Here is an 18,824-nt window from a genome sequence, read left to right on the forward strand (position 1 = left end):
GGCATGGCACAGTGATAGCAACAATATTTTTGGAGATACTGTTTTAACTGCTTTCTGTGCATCCTACATACCTCTCCATCTGAAGGCAGTGCAGGTATGGTGGCAGAGGAGAGAGAGAGAGAGAGACACACACACACACACATTCAGGATCATAAAGAGAGAGGGGACCAGGATGATGTCAGCACAATTTCAACACCAAAGGGCAGAATCTTACTGTTATATTATAGGCTAGTCTACACCTGCTGAACATAACATCAAAATACCTCAATTGCAGCCAATAAATGTGAGTATCTGACAGACAGCAATAAGTTACATTTCTATTGATTATGCAGGGCTCTACAGTGACAATTTTTACAAGGAGCAAATGTGCTCTAAGTAAAAAAATGTAGGAGCACAATGAAAAATATTTGAGATTTTAACGCGGCAATCCGCAGTTGAAACAATAAAGCATTTATCCGCACCACTGTTTCTGTAAAAGGGTGAGGGATGCAGCTGGAGAAACGTAACCACACTCAAATTCATAGACGGATGCATCCATGATATCAAAATGACAGTTTGAACCATGTTTTGAGGCTATATAGTGTTTGTTTACATTTAGCTTGTTTACAAACCTTGGAAAAATAAGCTTATATTTTGGCTTCTGATGTGGTACAACAGTTAAACTAAGCTCATGGGGCATTTAAAAGTGATATTCTTCAATAATCAATGGGTTTACATCATTCATTAATAAGTCCAAAAAGTGATGTAGTTACTACTGCAGCAAGCCCCTTTAAATTATAAGATTTGCCAGCAATAACAAAATACAGGGTTTAGGAGCACCAGAACATTTTATTTTTAAGATTGGGCCTATGAATCCTAGCTACTTTATAAGCAGTCCCTTTTCCTTTCTTTGTGCTACCACATATTTGCACTACTGTGGCTGCGGGACATTCCAACAATTATTCCATGAGTGATTTTTTTCTTCATAGGGGCACTGGTTCCAGGTAGCACAGCAAATTCCATATAGCACAGCTGGCCACTCCATTATAGACAGAATACCAGCTGACAGCTTCTTCCCTAAATAGTTCTCGCATAGTTTGGAGCTGTACTTTCAGTCATTGTCCTGTTGTAGGAGGAAATGGGCTCCAATTAAGCGCCGTCCACAGGGCGTTGCAAAATGGAGTGATAGCCTTCCTTCTTCTAGATCCCTTTTACCCTGTACAAATAACCCACTTCACCATCACCAAAGCATCCCCAGACCATCACATTGCCTCCACCATGCTTGACAGGTGGCGTCAAGCACTCCTCCAGCATCTTTTCATTTTTTCTGCATCTCACAAATGTTTTTTCGAGATCCGAACACCTCCAACTTAGAATGGTCTGTCCCTAACATTCTTTTCTAATCTTCCTCTGTCCAGTGTCTGTGTTCTTTTGCCCATCTTAAGCTTTTATTTTTACTGGCCAGTCTGAAATATGGCCTTATCTTTGCAACTCTGCCTAGAAGGCCAGCAGCCCGGAGTCTCCTCTTCACTGTTGACATTGAGACTAGTGGTTTGCAGGTCATCTTTAATGAAGCTGCCAGTTGAGGACTTTCTATTCTTGGTTGGGGGAAGTTTGCGCTGTTCTGTGAAGGGAGTAGTTTTTTTTTCACCTTTATTTAACCAGGTAGGCTAGTTGAGAACAAGTTCTCATTTGCAACTGCGACCTGGCCAAGATAAAGCAAAGCAGTGTGACACAGAGTTACACATGGAGTAAACAATAAACAAGCCAACAACACAATAAACAAATCAATGACACAGTAGAAAAAAGAAAGTCTATATACAGTGTGTGCAAAAGGCATGAGGAGGTAGGCAATAATAGGCTATAGGAGCGAATACTTACAATTTAGCAGATGATGATGTGCAAGTAGAGATACTGGTGTGCAAAAGAGCAGAAAAGTAAATAGAATAAAAACAGCATGGGGATGAGGTAGATAGATTGGGTGGGCTATTTACAGATGGACTATGTACAGCTGCAGCGATCGGTTAGCTGTAGTACACAGCGCTGTATGAGATCTTCAGTTTCTTTGCAATTTCTCACATGGAATAGCCTTCATTTCTCAGAACGAGAATAGACTGACGAGATTCAGAAGAAAGTTCTTTGTTCCTGGACATTTCGAGCCTGTAATCAAACTCACAAATGCTGATGATCCAGATACTCAACTAGTCTAAAGGCGGCCAGTTTTATTGCTTCGTTAATTAGTACAAGTTTTCATCTGTGCTAACATAATTGCAAAAGGGTTTTCTAATGATCAATTAGCCTTGTAAAATGATAAACTTGGATTAGCTAACACACTGTGCCATTGGAACACAGGACTGATGGTTTCTGACAACGGGTCTCTGTACGCCTATGTTGATATTCCATAAAAAACTGCAGTTTCCAGCTACAATAGTCATTTACATAAAAAATGTGTCTACACTGTATTTCTGATCAATTTTATGTTATTTTAAATGGACAAAATGTTTTATTTTCTTTCAAAAACAAGGACCCCAAACTTTTGAACAGTAGTGTCATAAACCCCTCAAAGTTCCAGGATGGTTTCAAAATGACAGCCATATTAGCCAGCAAGAAAAATTAAAGGCATGTGATATACACTATATAGACAAAAGTATTTGGAGACTCCTTCAAATTAGTGGATTGTGCCATTTCAGCCACACCCGTTGCTGACAGGTGTTAAAATCGAGCACACAGCCATGCAATCTCCATAGACAAAAAGCTCAGAGACTTTCAATGTGGCACCGTCATAGGATTCCACCTATCCAACAAGTCAGTTCTTCAAGCTTTTGCACTGCTAGAGCTGCACCGGTCAACTGAAAGTGCTGTTATTGTGAAGTGGAAATGTCTAGGAGCAACAACGGCTCAGCCGCAAAGTGATAGGCCACACAAGCTCACAGAACGGGACTGCCGAGTGCTGAAGCGTGTAAAAATGAATCACAGTTCACCATCTGGCAGTCCGGTGGACAAATTTGGGTTCACCATGCGCAATGTAAAGCCGCCATTGGACTCTGGGGCAGTGGAAAAGCATTCTCTGGAGTGAAGAATCACGCTTCACAATCCGACAGTCGAATCTGGGTTTTGCGGATGCCAGGAGAAGGCTACCTGCCCCAATGCAAAGTGCCAACTGTAAAGTTTGGTGGAGGAGGAATAATGGTCTGTGGCTGTTTTTCATGGTTCAGGCTAGGCCCCTTAGTTCCAGTGAAGGGAATATTACCTCTACAGCATACAATGACATTCTACAAGATTCTGTGCTTCCAACTTTGTGTCAACAGTTTGGGGAGGGCCCTTTCCTGTTTCAGCATGACAATGCCCCCGTGCACAAAGCGAGGTCCATACAGAAATGGTTTGTCGAGATCAGTGTGGAAAAACTTGACTGATCTGCAGAGAGCTCTGACCTCAATTCCATCAAATACCTTTGGGATGAAAAGGAACACCAACTGCGAGCCAGGCCTAATCTCTCAACATCAGTGCCTGACCTCACTAATGCTCTGGTGGCTGAATGGAAGCAAATCCCCACAGCAATGTTCCAACATCTAGTTGAAAGTCTTCCCAGAAGAGTGGTGGCTGTTATAGCAGCAAAGGGGGGACAAACTCCATATTAATGCCCATGATTTTGGAATGAGATTTGAAGAGCAGGTGTCCACATACTTTTGGTCATATAGTGTATCAGAAATGTTATAATAGCATTATTGTCAACCTAAAATTATGTAATATGTTTTACACAAATTTTCTGCATAAATACCCTCTAAAATATATGTAAGCAGACCATAAATGTCTAAATTTCAGTGGTGTAAAGTACTTCAGTAAAAATACTTTAAAGTACTACTCAAGTAGTTTTTGGGGTATGTGTACTTTACTATTTATATTTTTGGAACTTCTACTTTTCCTTCACTACATTCCTAAAGAAAATAATGTACTTTTTACTCCACACATTTTCCGATACCCAAAAGTACTCATTACATTGTAACAGGAAAATGGTCAAATTCACACACTTATCAAAAGAACATCCCTGGTCATCCCTACTGCCTCTGACCTGACGGACTCACTAAACACAAATGCTGTTTGGAAATTATGTCTCAGTGTTGGCGTGTGCCCCTGGCTATCTGTCAATAAAAATGTTTATTTTTATTTTTTATTGTTCCTTCTGGTTTGCTTAATATAAGGAACTTGATATGATTTATACTTTTACTTCTGATGCTAAAATTTACTCAAGTAATTCCATTTACTTTTAATACTTAAGTATATTTAAAACCCAAATACTTTTACTCAAGTAGTATTTTACTGGGTGACTTGAGTCATTTTCTATTAAGGTATCTTTACTTTTACTCAAGTATGACAATTGAGTACTTTTTCCACCACTGCTAAATTTGAGTTGAGTTCTTGGAAAGCTATATGTGCTATTATATGATAAAATGTCAGTACTTCTAATTAAGCATTAAGGCCCAAGTAGGTGTGGTATATTGCCTATATACCACGGCTAAGGGCTGTTCTTGTACACAATGCAGAGTGCCTGGACACAGCCCTTAGTCGTGGTATATTGGCCATATTTCACAAACCCTTGAGGTGCCTTATTGTCATTATATACTGGTTACCAACATAATTAGAGCATTAAAAATAAATGTTTTGTCATACCCATAGTATATGGTCTGATATTCCATGGCTGTCAGCATTCACGGCTCAAACCACCCAGTTTCTCATTCTTAATTATATGCCCTGAAATGTTAAAGTATGTCATGTTGTAAGGTAGCCAATGTGCCTGTGCAGCGAGCTTTACTAATGTTGCTAGCTAGATAGAATTTGTAGAAAGTCATTTGGCTACAACTAGCTAGTCCAACATGTACTCTTAAAGAGCCAACCGTTACTCCCTAAGGTTCAGGGCCCTTATATGTTATTTACTGAGGTAGACTGGCTTTAGGAGACAAAACAGCCATATACTCCATCTAAACAGGAATCGATTCTCAATCTGATATCTAGAAACATAAAGCCCTTTACTTTCATATGACATCAAAATAACTTCACAAATGCAACATATACACGGTTTTAACCAGATTTCACTTTTGCCGCCGATGGTATTTTTCAATTACACGTTTTGGGAGACTTCTTCCATTACACAGGTGTTTGGAGCATGCTAGATAGCATATTAGCACTCAGTCTTCCGTAAACACGCGCTGTAACATGGAGATATGGCTGTCTGGGAACACTAACCCTAAGGTGTGTATCAAACGTTTTTTATTATTACAATATTTCTTGATTATATAAAACGGTCCTTATGCTTCCCAAAACGTACCGCAAGCGATGCGTATTAACGTTCAGACCGAGAATTTGGGCTCTTAATGATGAAAATGACTTCATCCAATGACTCTTACGTGTAATGTGTAATGTAATGAAACGGAGTCATGGTCACAGGCTAGATAACTAGTTAGCAATACGTTTAAGAGTTGAATTCACCCTCACCACGCTGTAACTAACATCATGTAGCTATGTACACAGACACCTGCAAATAAGACTTCTTAGACTAGCCTACCTGGAAGGCCTTCGTCTGTCTGTGTGCCTGGAGTGGAAAGACGTTTGTTTTAGCAAATAAAAGTTAGCTTTGTAACCAACTCAAATGTTATGACTAAATAACCCATGTTCAACTGTTTATCTCTGAACAACAAAGTCACACATGGACAAGTGAGAAGCAGGGAAGTTATGATTTGTTTGCTAACTACCTCAACCTGGTCTCAGAGGACTTCATATTATTGTAAATAACCCGAGAAAATCAAATATAGTTTGATATGTTACGTTTCGTATGGTATGTATTAAATTGTGGATATCCATCATCCATTTCGTATAATGTTACGAATTACAATTTGTATGACTTGTTAAGAACTTGGATGTACAATATGTTACGAATTCTAGTCAGTGCAACTCCGACATTTGCTCGTCCTAATAATTATAAATGCCTTAATTACCTTTTTACTTGTATATTGTTAGATATTACTGCACTGTTGGAGCTAGGACACAAGCATTTCGCTACACCCGCAATAACATCCGCTAAATATGTGTATGTGACCAATACAACTTGATTAGAATTTTCTAAAAGTAAATGTTACAAATTCTAATTTCATGTGGCTAACATCAGCTAGGTGGCTTGGTTAGGAGCAAAAACGTACTAAGTACAGTAGTTGAAGTAGCTAGCTAAAGTTCTCCGTGATGAGATTTGAACAACATTTGGGCGGCTAGATGTTCGCGTCCTGTCTTATGTAGCTACCTTTAACCACATCAAACCTAAGAAATCATACTAATTTGTACATACAGGATTTACATTTCCTACGTTACGTCTAGTCATATATATATATATATATATATATATATATATATGTATGTGTGTGTGAGACCAGGTGGGCTACCTAGGTAACATTCTGACTGTAGCGTTGAATCGAAGCTGTTTTCAACCCACAATCAAAAGACAAGGCAAGCTAGCTGGAGACAACCAATAGCTTATTTAATGTATACTGTAAAAGCAAATGGGACGGGTGAAAATAAATGTCATTTTAGTAGATATTGATGTGGCTGGCTTATTATGATCTCGTTTTTGTCTACAACTTGTGTTTACCTTGTTCATCGTTGTACATTGTATTTATGTCGTTAGATAGCGAGGCGCAACGGTTAGAATCGTTACATTTAAAAGTAGGCTATATACCCAATGCGTTCGGGCACCAACATATAGATAAAACCCGCGCGCTCGACGACGTGCTAGTGGCGCCAAGATGCACTTACAGCATGTGTTACGCCTAATGTCCACCAGATGCATCAAACGCTTTTTTGCGTTCCGCAGGAAGCATTTTTTTTTCAATCTAGCAGACCGCAACGCTACCTTGGGGGTGCAGCGCTAGACTTCTTCGGTGGGGTTTATCGGTGGTTGGCATCCAACGTTATGGTACATTACCGCCACCTATTGTACTGGAGAGTGGGACCAGAAACTAAATCCTACCTGCTAGCCCTGTTGCTCTTAAAAATATAAAATATTTGACACTATATCTAATGACGTTCTACTCCATATACTCTTTAAACAAATTTCCTGTATCCCCTTCTCCCTCATACTTGATCTCATCCTCTCTCTTTCCCTCCAATAATGTCCACACTATCAATACATGGACCACTGTCTGTTTCCTGGCAATAATCACACTTTCCTGTTGGATGCTTTCCTATCACATTTAAGGTCTTGTTCAACTGGCTGTGTCCCACCCTTAATCTTGTAAATATAGCCTCCTCTCTTCTGTCCCTTCCTGCCATTCTCCCCTCCCCAACTTTCCTCTGTATCATTGAAACTACCACATCAACATCCCCACTACTTAGTGCTTGTTTGGTCAGTATATCAACTGCCCGTTCCCACATGAGCTGGGACCCATGTAAATATTATCTGTATACCCACTTGTTTACTCCTGCCATGGGTTTGTAGTACCTCATAAAGCAGGTTTTGTCTGCTACGTGATATAAAGAACTGGAGACGCCTTAACACTGCACATGAATCAGAGCAAATTTACTACCCTTTCTGGCTTAACTTCCTGCACCCACTGCAAGGCCAACAGTATGGCAATCAGCTCCGCCATATATACAGCCAGATTATCTGTAATGCGTTTCCTGACGGCCACCCAACATTCCTGCGCTACAAATGCTGACCCAGTATATCCTGTCCTTGGATCTTTTGAACCATCTGTGTAAATGGCCCAAAAAAATCCAGATCCAGACATCTATAAAACAAATCAGATGGATCAACACCCTCCCTATCTTTCTGTAGTCTCACCAATACTTCTAGATCAACTACTGGAAGCGGGGGTAGTCATGGTGGATTTACAGGAATAGCTAACGTTGGGCTAAACTCCCTTCCATACAGTCCCATCTCCTTCGCCTGGCATTACCCACCCACCTAAAGCTCGTGTTCGGTCTTTGCTCATGTTCCCATTATCCCTTTTATAGGATGAGATACTCCATGTCCCTATAGGTTGACCCAATAATTCATTGCCAGCTGCTGTCTCCTTATCTGCAATGGTATTTCCCCCCCATCTCCACCTGTAGTGCAGCCACTGGGCACGTCCGAAATGCCCCACTACATATTCTGAGTCCTTGTCCCTATATGACATCTAGCCTTTCCAATGATGTCCGGGCTGCAGAACCATACGCTATACTTCCATAGTGTATAACAGATCAGATCAATGCAACATATATGGTCTTCAATGAGGCACACCCAGCCCCCTACTAAATGCACATCACATTTAGTACCTTCTTACACCCCACTACTCACTTGATGTGTTCTGCCCAGGTCTTTCTAGTATCAAAGTAAACCCCAAAGAACCTGAAGGCTCCCACCCTCTCCAAGTTGCTCCAAGCATACCTCATCTCACACCTTCCTCCTGGTAAAGAACACAGTTCTCTACAGAGAACCTGAATCCCCACATTAATGCCCACCGCTCTACCTCATCAAATGCTCCCTGTACCTTCCTGACTATGTTTGGCTTATTTCTTCCCCTCGCCAATAAGGCCCCTCGTCCATCATCTGCAAATAATGACCTCCCAATATCCAGCTGTACCTAAGAGTAAACATCATTAATCACGATTGAGAACAACATAGGACTAATCAAACTCCCCTGTGGTATACCATTTTCCACCAGGCAGCTGCCTGATAAAGGATTTCCTGTTTGGAAGGTTTATCCAGTTGTACGTTCTTCCTCCTAACCCCACAATATCAAGCTTGAATAACAATTAACAATATCAAGCTTGAGCCAAGATGGTGTAGAAGTCAGACGTCTTTGTTTTTCGTCTTGTCCCATGTATATATCTTTTTCTTCACATAACTTATTTATATTTTTTTCTAAACCTCAACTTCAAACACTCTCCTGCAACCCGCCTCATCCAATGTGGTGCGGATCTGTCTTTTTTCTAAAGCATTTTTATTCACCTTGAAATTCGTAATCCCCTAACAGAAGCTAGCCAGCTCACTAGCTACTTGCTAATAGTCAGCTAACCACTGCTAGCAGTCATCAGCTAACCTTTAGCTTGGAAAGCTCTCGCCAGTTTGTACAACGCAACTCAAACCAGAGCATACCGGACCTATTTTCTCTCCATATCCCCGGATTCCCACTGCAAGCTCTGGACATTTTCACCTGGATCATCGTAGCTAGCTAGCTGCTATCCGAGTGACTACTGGCTAACGTCGGTCCCGGAGCAAGCACCAATTATCCTGGAACTAGCCTATGCTAGGCCCTTTCTCCCAGCTAGCTAAAGAGGCCCATCAGCCACTCCTGGGCTACAATACCCGGACCCCTTCTACTGTCGGTACAGGGCACGGAACCCTGCTGATCATTCATGACTGGACTACGACGTAATCTGCTCAAGGGGGTACTCGCCTCTACATGGCGACGTCCTCTGAATGCCCATCTGCTAGCCGCGGCCCGCCAGCTGCCTAGAGCATATTAGACTGTTAACTGTATAGATCCATCAACCAATTTCTTGGGCCACTATACCCATTTTGCCAATTGGACTTGGACCCTTCTGCTACTCGGAACCCTACTAATCCATGACGACCGATCTATCGACGTCACTGCACTAGGAGGCTAAAACAGACTTTCGTCCGTCGAGACGTCCCTCTAAGGCCCTTCTGCTAGCTTGCTAGCCCCAGCCTGCTAGCTGTCTGAATTGTCATGTCTCCAGCCAGCCCAACCACTCACTGGACCCCTATTGATCACCTGGCTACGCATGCCTCTCCCTAATATCAATATGCCTTGTCCATGACTGTCTTGTTTAGTGATTGTCTTATTTCACTGTAGAGCCTCTAGCCCTGCTCAATATGCCTTAACCTACCATTTAGTTCCATCTCCCACATATGTGGTGACATCAACTGGTTTAAACATCTCTAGAGAATATATCTCATTACTCAATGCCTAGGTTTACCTCCAATGTACTCACATCCTACCATACCTTTGTCTGTACATTATGCCTTGAATCTATTCTATCGCACCCAGAAACCTGCTCCTTTTACTCTCTGCTCTGAACACACTAGACAACCAGTCCTGATAGCCTTCAGCTGTACCCCTATCCTAATCCTCCTTTGTTCCTCTGGTGATGTAGAGGATAATCCAGGCCCTACAGTGCCTAGCTCCACTCCTACTCCCCAGGTGCTCTCATTTGTTGACTTCTGTAACCGTAAAAGCCTTGGTTTCCTGCATGTTAACATTAGAATTCTCCTCCCTAAGTTTTATTCACTGCTTTAGCACACTGCCAACCCGGACGTCCTAGCAGTGTCTGAATTCTGACTTAGGAAGATCACCAAAAACCCTGAAATGTCCATCCCCAACTATAACATTTTCCGACAAAATAGAACTGCCAAAGGGGGCGGTGTTGCAATCTAGTGCAGAGATAGACGGAGTTCTGTCTTCCTATCCAGGTCTGTACCCAAACAATTTGAGCTTTTACTTTTAAAAATCCACCTTTCCAGAAACAAATCTCTCACCATTGCCGCTTGCTATAGACCTCCCTCTGCCCCCAGATGTGCCTTGGACACCATATGTGAATTGATTGCCCCGCCCATCTATCTTCAGAGCTCGTGCTGCTAGGTGACCTAAACTGGGACATGCTTAACACCCTGGCCATCCGTACACTCTAAGCATGATGCCCTCAATCTCACACATTATCAGTGAACCCACCAAGTACAACCCCAAATCTGTAAACACAGGCACCCTCATAGATATCATCCTAACCAACTTGCCCTCCAAATACACCGCTGCTGTTTTCAACGAAGATCTGCAATCACTGCCTGCATCCGTAATGGGTCTGCTGTCAAACGCTCCCTAAAACACTTCTGCGAGCAGACCTTTCTATTCGACCTGGCCGGGGTATCCTGGAATGACATTGACCTCATCCCGTCAATAGAGGATAACTGGTTATTCTTTAAAAGTGCCTTCCTCACCATCTGAAGCATGCCCCATTCCAAACAAAACTTAAAAACAGGAACATATAGCCCTTGGGTTTCTCCAGACCTGACTGCCCTTGACCAGCACAAAACATCCTGTGGCGTACTGCATTAGCGTCGAATGGGTGGGTATAATTTGTGGAAGGTTCCAACAGAAATCCGTTCCAAAAACTTCGTAAATAACAAGGTTGCCAACAAACAATGCATGCAGAGTCGTATAACAGTAGAATGAGATACCGGGTAGGGAGTGAGCTATGTAATTACGTTTTTCACTCACCACGTTTATTCTGAAAAAAATGTCTTCGTTCTGGTAGCCTCCACCATTTCTCATTCGTTGGTTTAGTTATTATTTCCCGGTGAACTCTGTTGTGCATTAATTGGGGAATCGCTGTGGTTGAAATGTAACTAATGACCGCAAGCCCCAGTATTTTATTAGCTAGGTGGTTTGTACACAATTGTTATCGATGATACTGTACTACTCGTACTACAGAAGCATGCATTGTATTTTGCCAAGTTAATCCTGTTTCCCAAATATAGCAGGTAACTTGTGTCTGTCGATGTTGTTGAGTTCATCTTGCCTAGTTAAATAAAGATTAAATAAATTAGAACATTTAAAATACACTGCTCAAAAAAATAAAGGGAACACTAAAATAACACATCCTAGATCTGAATGAATGAAATATTCTAATTAAATACTTTCTTCTTTACATAGTTGAATGTGCTGACAACAAAATCACACAAAAATTATCAATGGAAATCAAATTTATCAACCCATGGAGGTCTGGATTTGGAGTCACACTCAAAATTAAAGTGGAAAACCACACTACAGGCTGATCCAACTTTGATGTAATGTCCTTAAAACAAGTCAAAATGAGGCTCAGTAGTGTGTCTGGCCTCCACGTGCCTGTATGACCTCCCTACAACGTCTGGGCATACTCCTGATGAGATGGTGGATGGTCTCCTGAGGGATCTCCTCCCAGACCTGGACTAAAGCATCCGCCAATTCCTGGACAGTCTGTGGTGCAACGTGGCGTTGGTGGATGGAGCGAGACATGATGTGCCAGATGTGCTCAGTTGCATTCAGGTCTGGGGAACGGGCGGGCTTGTCCATAGCATCAATGCCTTCCTCTTACAGGAACTGCTGACACACTCCAGCGTCATGAGGTCTAGCATGGTCTTGCATTAGGAGGAACCCAGGGCCAACCGCACCAGCATATGGTCTCACAAGGGGTCTGAGGATCTCATCTCAGTACCTAATGGCAGTCAAGCTAACTCTGGCGAGCACATGGAGGGCTGTGCGGCCCCCCAATGAAATGCAACCCACACCATGACTGACCCACCGCCAAACTGGTCATGCTGGAGGATATTGCAGGCAGCAGAATGTTCTCCACGGCGTCTCCAGACTCTGACACGTCTGTCACATGTGCTCAGTGTGAACCTGCTTTCATCTGTGAAGAGCACAGGGCGCCAGTGGCGAATTTGCCAATATTGGTGTTCTCTGGCAAATGCCAAACGTCCTGCACGGTGTTGTGCTGTAAGCACAACCCCCACCTGTGGACATCGGGCCCTCATACCACCCTCACAGAGTCTGTTTCTGACCGTTTGAGCAGACATGCACATTTGTGGCCTGCTGGAGGTCATTTTGCAGGGCTCTGGCAGTGCTCCTCCTGCCTCTCCTTGCACAAAGGCAGAGGTAGCGGTCCTGCTGCTGGGTTGTTGCCCTCCTACGGCCTCCTCCACGTCTCCTGATGTACTGGCCTGTCTCCTGGTAGCGCCTCCATGCTCTGGACACTACGCTGACAGACACAGCAAACCTTCTTGCCACAGCTCGCATTGATGTTCCATCCTGGATGAGCTGCACTACCTGAGCCACTTGTGTGGGTTGTAGACTCCGTCTCATGCTACCACTAGAGTGAAAGCACCGCCAGCATTCAAAAGTGACCAAAACATCAGCCAGGAAGCATAGGAACTGAGAAGTGGTCTGTGGTCACCACCTGCAGAACCACTCCTTTATTGGGGGTGTCTTGCTAATTGCCTATAATTTCCACCTGTTGTCTATTCCATTTGCACAACAGCATGTGACATTTATTGTCAATCAGTGTTGCTTCCTAAGTGGACAGTTTGATTTCACAGAAGTGTGATTGACTTGGAGTTACATTGTGTTGTTTAAGTGTTCCCTTTATTTTTTTGAGCAGTGTATATACTTTGACCTATTTCAGGTAACCCCAAGATGCCCAATTTCAACTTCCTGCTATTCATGCCAAGAATATAAGATATGCATATTATTCATAGATATGGATAGAAAACACTCTGAAGTTTCTAAAACTGTTTGAATTATGTCTGTGAGTATAACATAACTTATGTAGCAGGCAAAACCCAGAGGACTAACTGTTCAGATTTTTTTTTGTTGCCTCTCTCTGTTCCCTCAGTTGTCATTGCCAAGGGATATTTCTTAGGAACCTGTTTTCAGTTCCTTCCTTATTCCTTTGTGCAATGAAGAAGTAGACCAACTAGGAACTGGGTAACACTTTTGTGAGTTGCGCAAGACGTGAAAAGCAGCTCTGGTGTGTTTTCTTTCCTGTATGGAACACAGTTTGCCCCGTCTACAATTTGATTGATTATTAACGTTTAAAAAACCAAAAGTTGTATTACAAAAGTAGTTTGAAATATTTTGGCAAAGTTTATAGGCAACTTTTGAAATATTTTGTAGTGACGTTGCGTTTTTTGTAAGTTGTTTTTTTTCTGGATCAAACGCGCTTTATAAATGTACATTTTGGATATATATGGACGGAATTAATCCAACAAAATGACCAATTGTGATGTTTATGGGACATATTGGAGTGCCAACAAAAGAAGCTTGTCAAAGGTAATGCATGTTTTATATTTTATTTCAGCGCTTTGTGTAGCGCCTGCAGGGTTGAAATATGCTAACCCCTTTGTTTACTGCTGGTGCTATCATCAGATAATAGCTTCTTATGCTTTCGCCGAAAAGCATTTTAAAAATCTGACATGTTGGCTGGATTCACAACGAGTGTAGCTTTAATTGAGTATCTTACATGTGTGATTTAATGAAAGTTTGAATTTTATAGTATTTTATTTGAATCTGGCGCTCTGCATTTTCCCTGGCAATTGGCCAGTTGAGACATTTGCGTCCCGCCTATCCCAAAGAGGTTTTAACCAACAATGCAGGTCAAGAAATAGAGTTAAGAAAATATTTCCTAAGTAAACTAAAGTCAAAAAATTTAATTAAATCCATAAGTAACACAAGACAATTACATAACAATAAGGAGGCTATATACATGGGGTACCGGTACCGAGTCAATGTGTCTTGTGGTACAGGTTAGTTGAGGTCATTTGTAAAGTGACTTTGCATTTATAATTAACAGTGAGTAGCAGCAGTGTAAAAACACTGGGGGGGTGGAGGCTCTTTGACTATTTTTTGGCCCTTCCTGTGACAACGCTTACTATATAGGTCCTTGATGTCAGGAAGCTTAATCAAGGGACCTGGGGTGCAATAGTATGCAGGGAAGGAAGCACCAGGGCTCCAAAAAAATGGAGTATGAGTTGCTGCATCAGCCTCATACTGTGCTAGTTCACTACTTTGGTTTCCGCTGTCCCTCACCCCCACGGCAACAGCCAACAGCAGCAAGCAAGAGATTTCATCTGATTGGCTTCCTCAATTACAGATGAAATTCCGGGGGGAATGTCCTTGGGGAGAATGCCACCAACTCGTCCTGGTCCGAAACAGTAATGTCCCTTACTCGACGAATTGTGTTCTTCACTTGTGCCAAGTTGCGAGGTTGGTACTCTGGCATGAATGATGTGTTTGGGGGTGGTGGTGGGTAATTGGTCATGTCAGTGTACTTTTCCAGGTGTTTCAGTCTTTCGTCTGGAAATGTCATCTGCAAGGGGTCAAAGGTCACAATAGGGCAGAATGGAAAGTATCACCAATAGCCAGAGACTGGATGTATTATTAGTGTATTTGTATACTGTTCTGCATATACACAGAAAGAACCTGGTTAATTTTTCACACGTATTTGAGACAGGAGTATTTCTCCTGTCTCATGTACCCTCTAATTCTCTCTCCCTCTCCCTCCCCTTCCAGAGGTCCTGAGCCCTGGAACCATGCCTCAGGACTTCCTGGCCTGATGACAACAACCTTTCCCTCAATGTGAGCAAGACAAAGGGGCTGATCGTGGACTTTAGGAAAAGGAGGGCCGAACAGGCCCCCATTAACATCGACAGGGCTGAAGTGGAGTGAGTCGAGAGTTCCAAGTTCCTTGGTGTCCACATCACCAACAAACTATCATGGTGGAAACACAACAACACAGTTGTGAAGAGGGCACGACAAAACCTTTCCCCCTCAGGAGACTGACAATATTTAACATGGATCCCCAGATCCTCAAAAAGTTCTACAGCTGCACCATCGAGAGCATCCTGAGAGGCCTGTTAGGGCAACTGCTGGGCATCTGGCCATAAGGCGCAACAGAGGGTAGTGCGTACGGCCCAGTACATTACTGGGGCAAAGCTTCCTGACATCAAGGACCTATATACTAAGCGTTGTCACAGGAAGGGCCAAAAAATAGTCAAAGAGCCCCCACCTCCCCAGTGTTTTTACACTGCTGCTACTCAATGTTAATTATAAATGCAAAGTCACTTTACAAATGACCTCAACTAACCTGTACCACAAGACACATTGACTCGGTACCGGTACCCCATGTATATAGCCTCTATTTCTTGACCTGCATTGTTGGTTAAGGGCTTGTAAGTAAGACCTTCACGGTAAGGTCCACAGCTGTTGTTTTCGGCGCATGTGACAAATACATTTGAATTTGATTTGGCTTGGTTTTTGCTCTGGCATGCACTGTCAACTGTGGGACCTTATATAGACATGTGTGTGCCTTTCCAAATAATGTCAAATCAATTGAATTTACCATAGCTGAACTCCAATGAAGTTGTAGAAACAGCTCTAGGATGATCAATGGAAGCAGGATGCACCTGAGCTCAATTTGAGACTCATTGCAAAGGGGATGAATCATTATGTAAATAAGGTATTTCTGTTTTTTAATTTGTAAATAATTTGCTAAAATGTATAAACCCGATATTAACTTTGTCATCATAGGGTATTGTGTGTAGATTGAGGGAAAATATTAACGTAATTGATTTTAGAATAAGGTTGTTAGGTTATAGCATGTGAAAAAGTAAAAGGAGTCAGTCTCTGGTAGAGTAGTGGTTATGGTGTTTCCTCCCCAAACTGGAGTTTGAGAGTTCAAATCTGAGGAGAGCAATTTTTAGAGAGCCATTTTTGATGTTGCCTTTTGTTGGCATGAAAGAGCTAACTTGAGGTTAGTAGGGGGGTAGAGGCTAGTTCCCATCAAATAGAAGGACTGAATTGACACCCTGTATAGAATGTCCTTTTAATTGAGTTGTGATGACATACTATGTCATGGAGTAACAATATAATCCTTGTCTGCAAAAGCCAAATTTGACCTGGGGGCATGCTTTGTAGACCATTCAAAAGCGTTCCGATAACTTGTCCCCAAGAAAAAACCCACATGTTATAATAGCTTATAGACAGTAGTAGGCAAATGAAGGGACAAAGTTCCAATGTTAAGATGCTGGAATAACATTTCTAGGGTCTATTTGCTGGTAATTGGAAACACGTCCCTTTTGAATTTCGTCCCCCGTTCCTAAACACATCCCATCCTATAGTGTAGGTTTTGAAAATTCATGTTTGTAGTCATCAGAAGAAGATTGAGGAACGGTTGGTGGACCCAAGAAGTACAAGCCCCCACATCATGCGCCAACCTTTGAAGTGTTGTCTTTGATGTGTGCATTTTCAAGTACCCTTTACTATTTAGTCTCTGTCTGTCTGGTAGAGTAGTGGTTATGGTGGTTGCTCCCCAAACCAGAGTTTGAGAGATCAAATCCCAGAGAAACAGTTAATGGAGCAACCTCTTTCTTATTGCCTTTTGTGGGCCTGAAAGAGCATTTCAAATGTCATTTAAAGAGAGTTGTGATAACATACTATGCTGTGGAGTAACAATACAACCATACTCTGCAAAAGCCAACTTTTACCTGGGGCCATTCAAAGGTGTTCCTAGTCTTGGTCCCCCTGAAGAAAGCCACATGTTAAGATAGTTTAGAAATAGTTGTAGAAGTAGTTTGTGGTGAAATCCCAAAGGAGAGGTTGTGAGTTAAATTCCTTCCAAGAGCATGCCAACTTGCTTTTGTTGCCTTGACAGAACAATGTTGAGGTGGGGTTCCGGAAGGACGTTAGACAGCAAGGGAAATTGGATTATAAAGTTTTAGGGTACAGCAACTGGTGTTGAATAGGAGTGCTGATCTACAATCAAACCCACCCCTGTCCATATAATCTTATTCCAGAGACAACTGATTCAGAATGATCTAGGTAAAGCTGATCGTAGAAAAGTGCTCCTCTGTATGCATTTATGAACTGTCTCAGGCTAAGAATGCTGAACTGGAATCAGTAACCCCCCGCCCCCGTCAAAGTAATGTTATTCATTCTACTCACAAATGCTAAACAGATCCTAGTTCAGCACTCCTATTTCAAGCCACCAAGTGAGTGTTGGGTATTGGGTGCTAAATGTCTTGAACAGTGGTGGAAAAAGTACCCAATTGTCATACTTGAGTAAAAGTAAAGATATGTTAATAGAAAATGTCTCAAGTAAAAGTGAAAGTCACCCAGTAAAATACTAAACGTCATTGCTAAAAGATACTTAAGTATCAGTGGTAAAAGTATAAATTTGACCTTCCATATATTAAGCAAACCAGACAGCACAATTCACTTGTATTTTTATTTAAGAAATAGCCATGGAACACTCAGACAATTTACAAACAAAGCATGTTTAGTGAGTCCGCTAGAGCAGAGGCAGTAGGGATGTTGGACCATTTTCCTGTCCGGCTTAGCATTCAAAATGCAAAAAGTACTTTTGGGTGCCAGGGAAACTGTATGTAGTAAAAAAATACAATTTTCTTTAAAAATGTGGCGAAGTAAAATGTAATGTTGTAAAGAAACAGAAAGAGTAAAAGTACAGATACAAAAAACAGAAACAGAATGTAGTGGAGTACTTTAAATACAGTTAAGTAATTTACACCACTGGACTTGAAAGGAACACCGTGTATATAGCCTGGCTATTTTTATTTTACTGCTGAGCTTTAATTATTTGTTACTTTTATTTCTTATTTTTTACTTAACCAACAATTTAGTTGTAAAAAAAAAAATGTGTTAAGGGCTTAATTTCAGCATTTCGCTGTAAGGCCTACACATGTGAAAAATACAATTTGATTTGTTACACGTGAAAACATGTTGTGAACCTGGTGTGACATTATTGAACCAGTGCTGACACTATTGAACCAGTGCTGACACCTAGTGGACATCAAGACCTACACTACACACATGTACACACACATTAACCTTAAAACAGATGGGATGCTTTCCATGAGTTGATTATTTTTTTTATTAGACACTAATATATACTGTATGTCCAATAAACAGACGTTCAAAAGTCGGAATGTAAAGCAAAAATGACTGGAACGTTATTTAAAAGCAGGTGTAGTGAAGCAAGCATCTTGGGGTAACCTGAAATAGGTCAAAGTATATATTTTAAATGTTCTAATTTATTTAATCTTTATTTAACTAGACAAGATGAACTCAACATCGACAGAAGTTACCTGCTATATTTGGTAAACAGGATTATCAGAGAGAGAACTTGGCAAAATACAATGCATGTTTCTGTAGTACGAGTAGTACAGTATCATCGATAACAATTGTGTATAAGCCACCTAGCTAATAAAATACTGGGGCGCAACAGTTCACCGGCAAATGCAGGAACAA

The 18,824-nt window shown here is 41.7% G+C and overlaps 1 protein-coding gene and 1 long non-coding RNA gene across 2 annotated transcripts in view; one reads left to right on the plus strand and one right to left on the minus strand.

Annotated features, from left to right (window-relative positions):
• LOC110490109 (septin-5) overlaps window positions 1–5,566 on the minus strand; it is a 29,753-nt gene extending 24,187 nt beyond the window's left edge. Inside the window, exon 1 of the mRNA XM_090200186.1 lies at window positions 72–5,566. Coding sequence (XP_090056312.1) covers window positions 72–143 — 72 coding nt within the window. The 5' untranslated portion in view covers window positions 144–5,566. The remainder of the gene's footprint in view (window positions 1–71) is intronic.
• Window positions 5,098–18,040, plus strand: LOC149978062 (uncharacterized). The gene is made up of 2 exons (XR_016486706.1): window positions 5,098–5,226; window positions 15,072–18,040. It is a non-coding gene; the product is annotated as an uncharacterized LOC149978062 (long non-coding RNA).
• The last annotated feature ends 784 nt before the right edge of the window (window positions 18,041–18,824 follow it).

Source organism: Oncorhynchus mykiss, chromosome 15 (genome assembly GCF_057628025.1).
Source record: "Oncorhynchus mykiss isolate SJ-2025 chromosome 15, ASM5762802v1, whole genome shotgun sequence".
In the NCBI taxonomy this organism is placed as follows: Eukaryota; Metazoa; Chordata; class Actinopteri; order Salmoniformes; family Salmonidae; genus Oncorhynchus; species Oncorhynchus mykiss.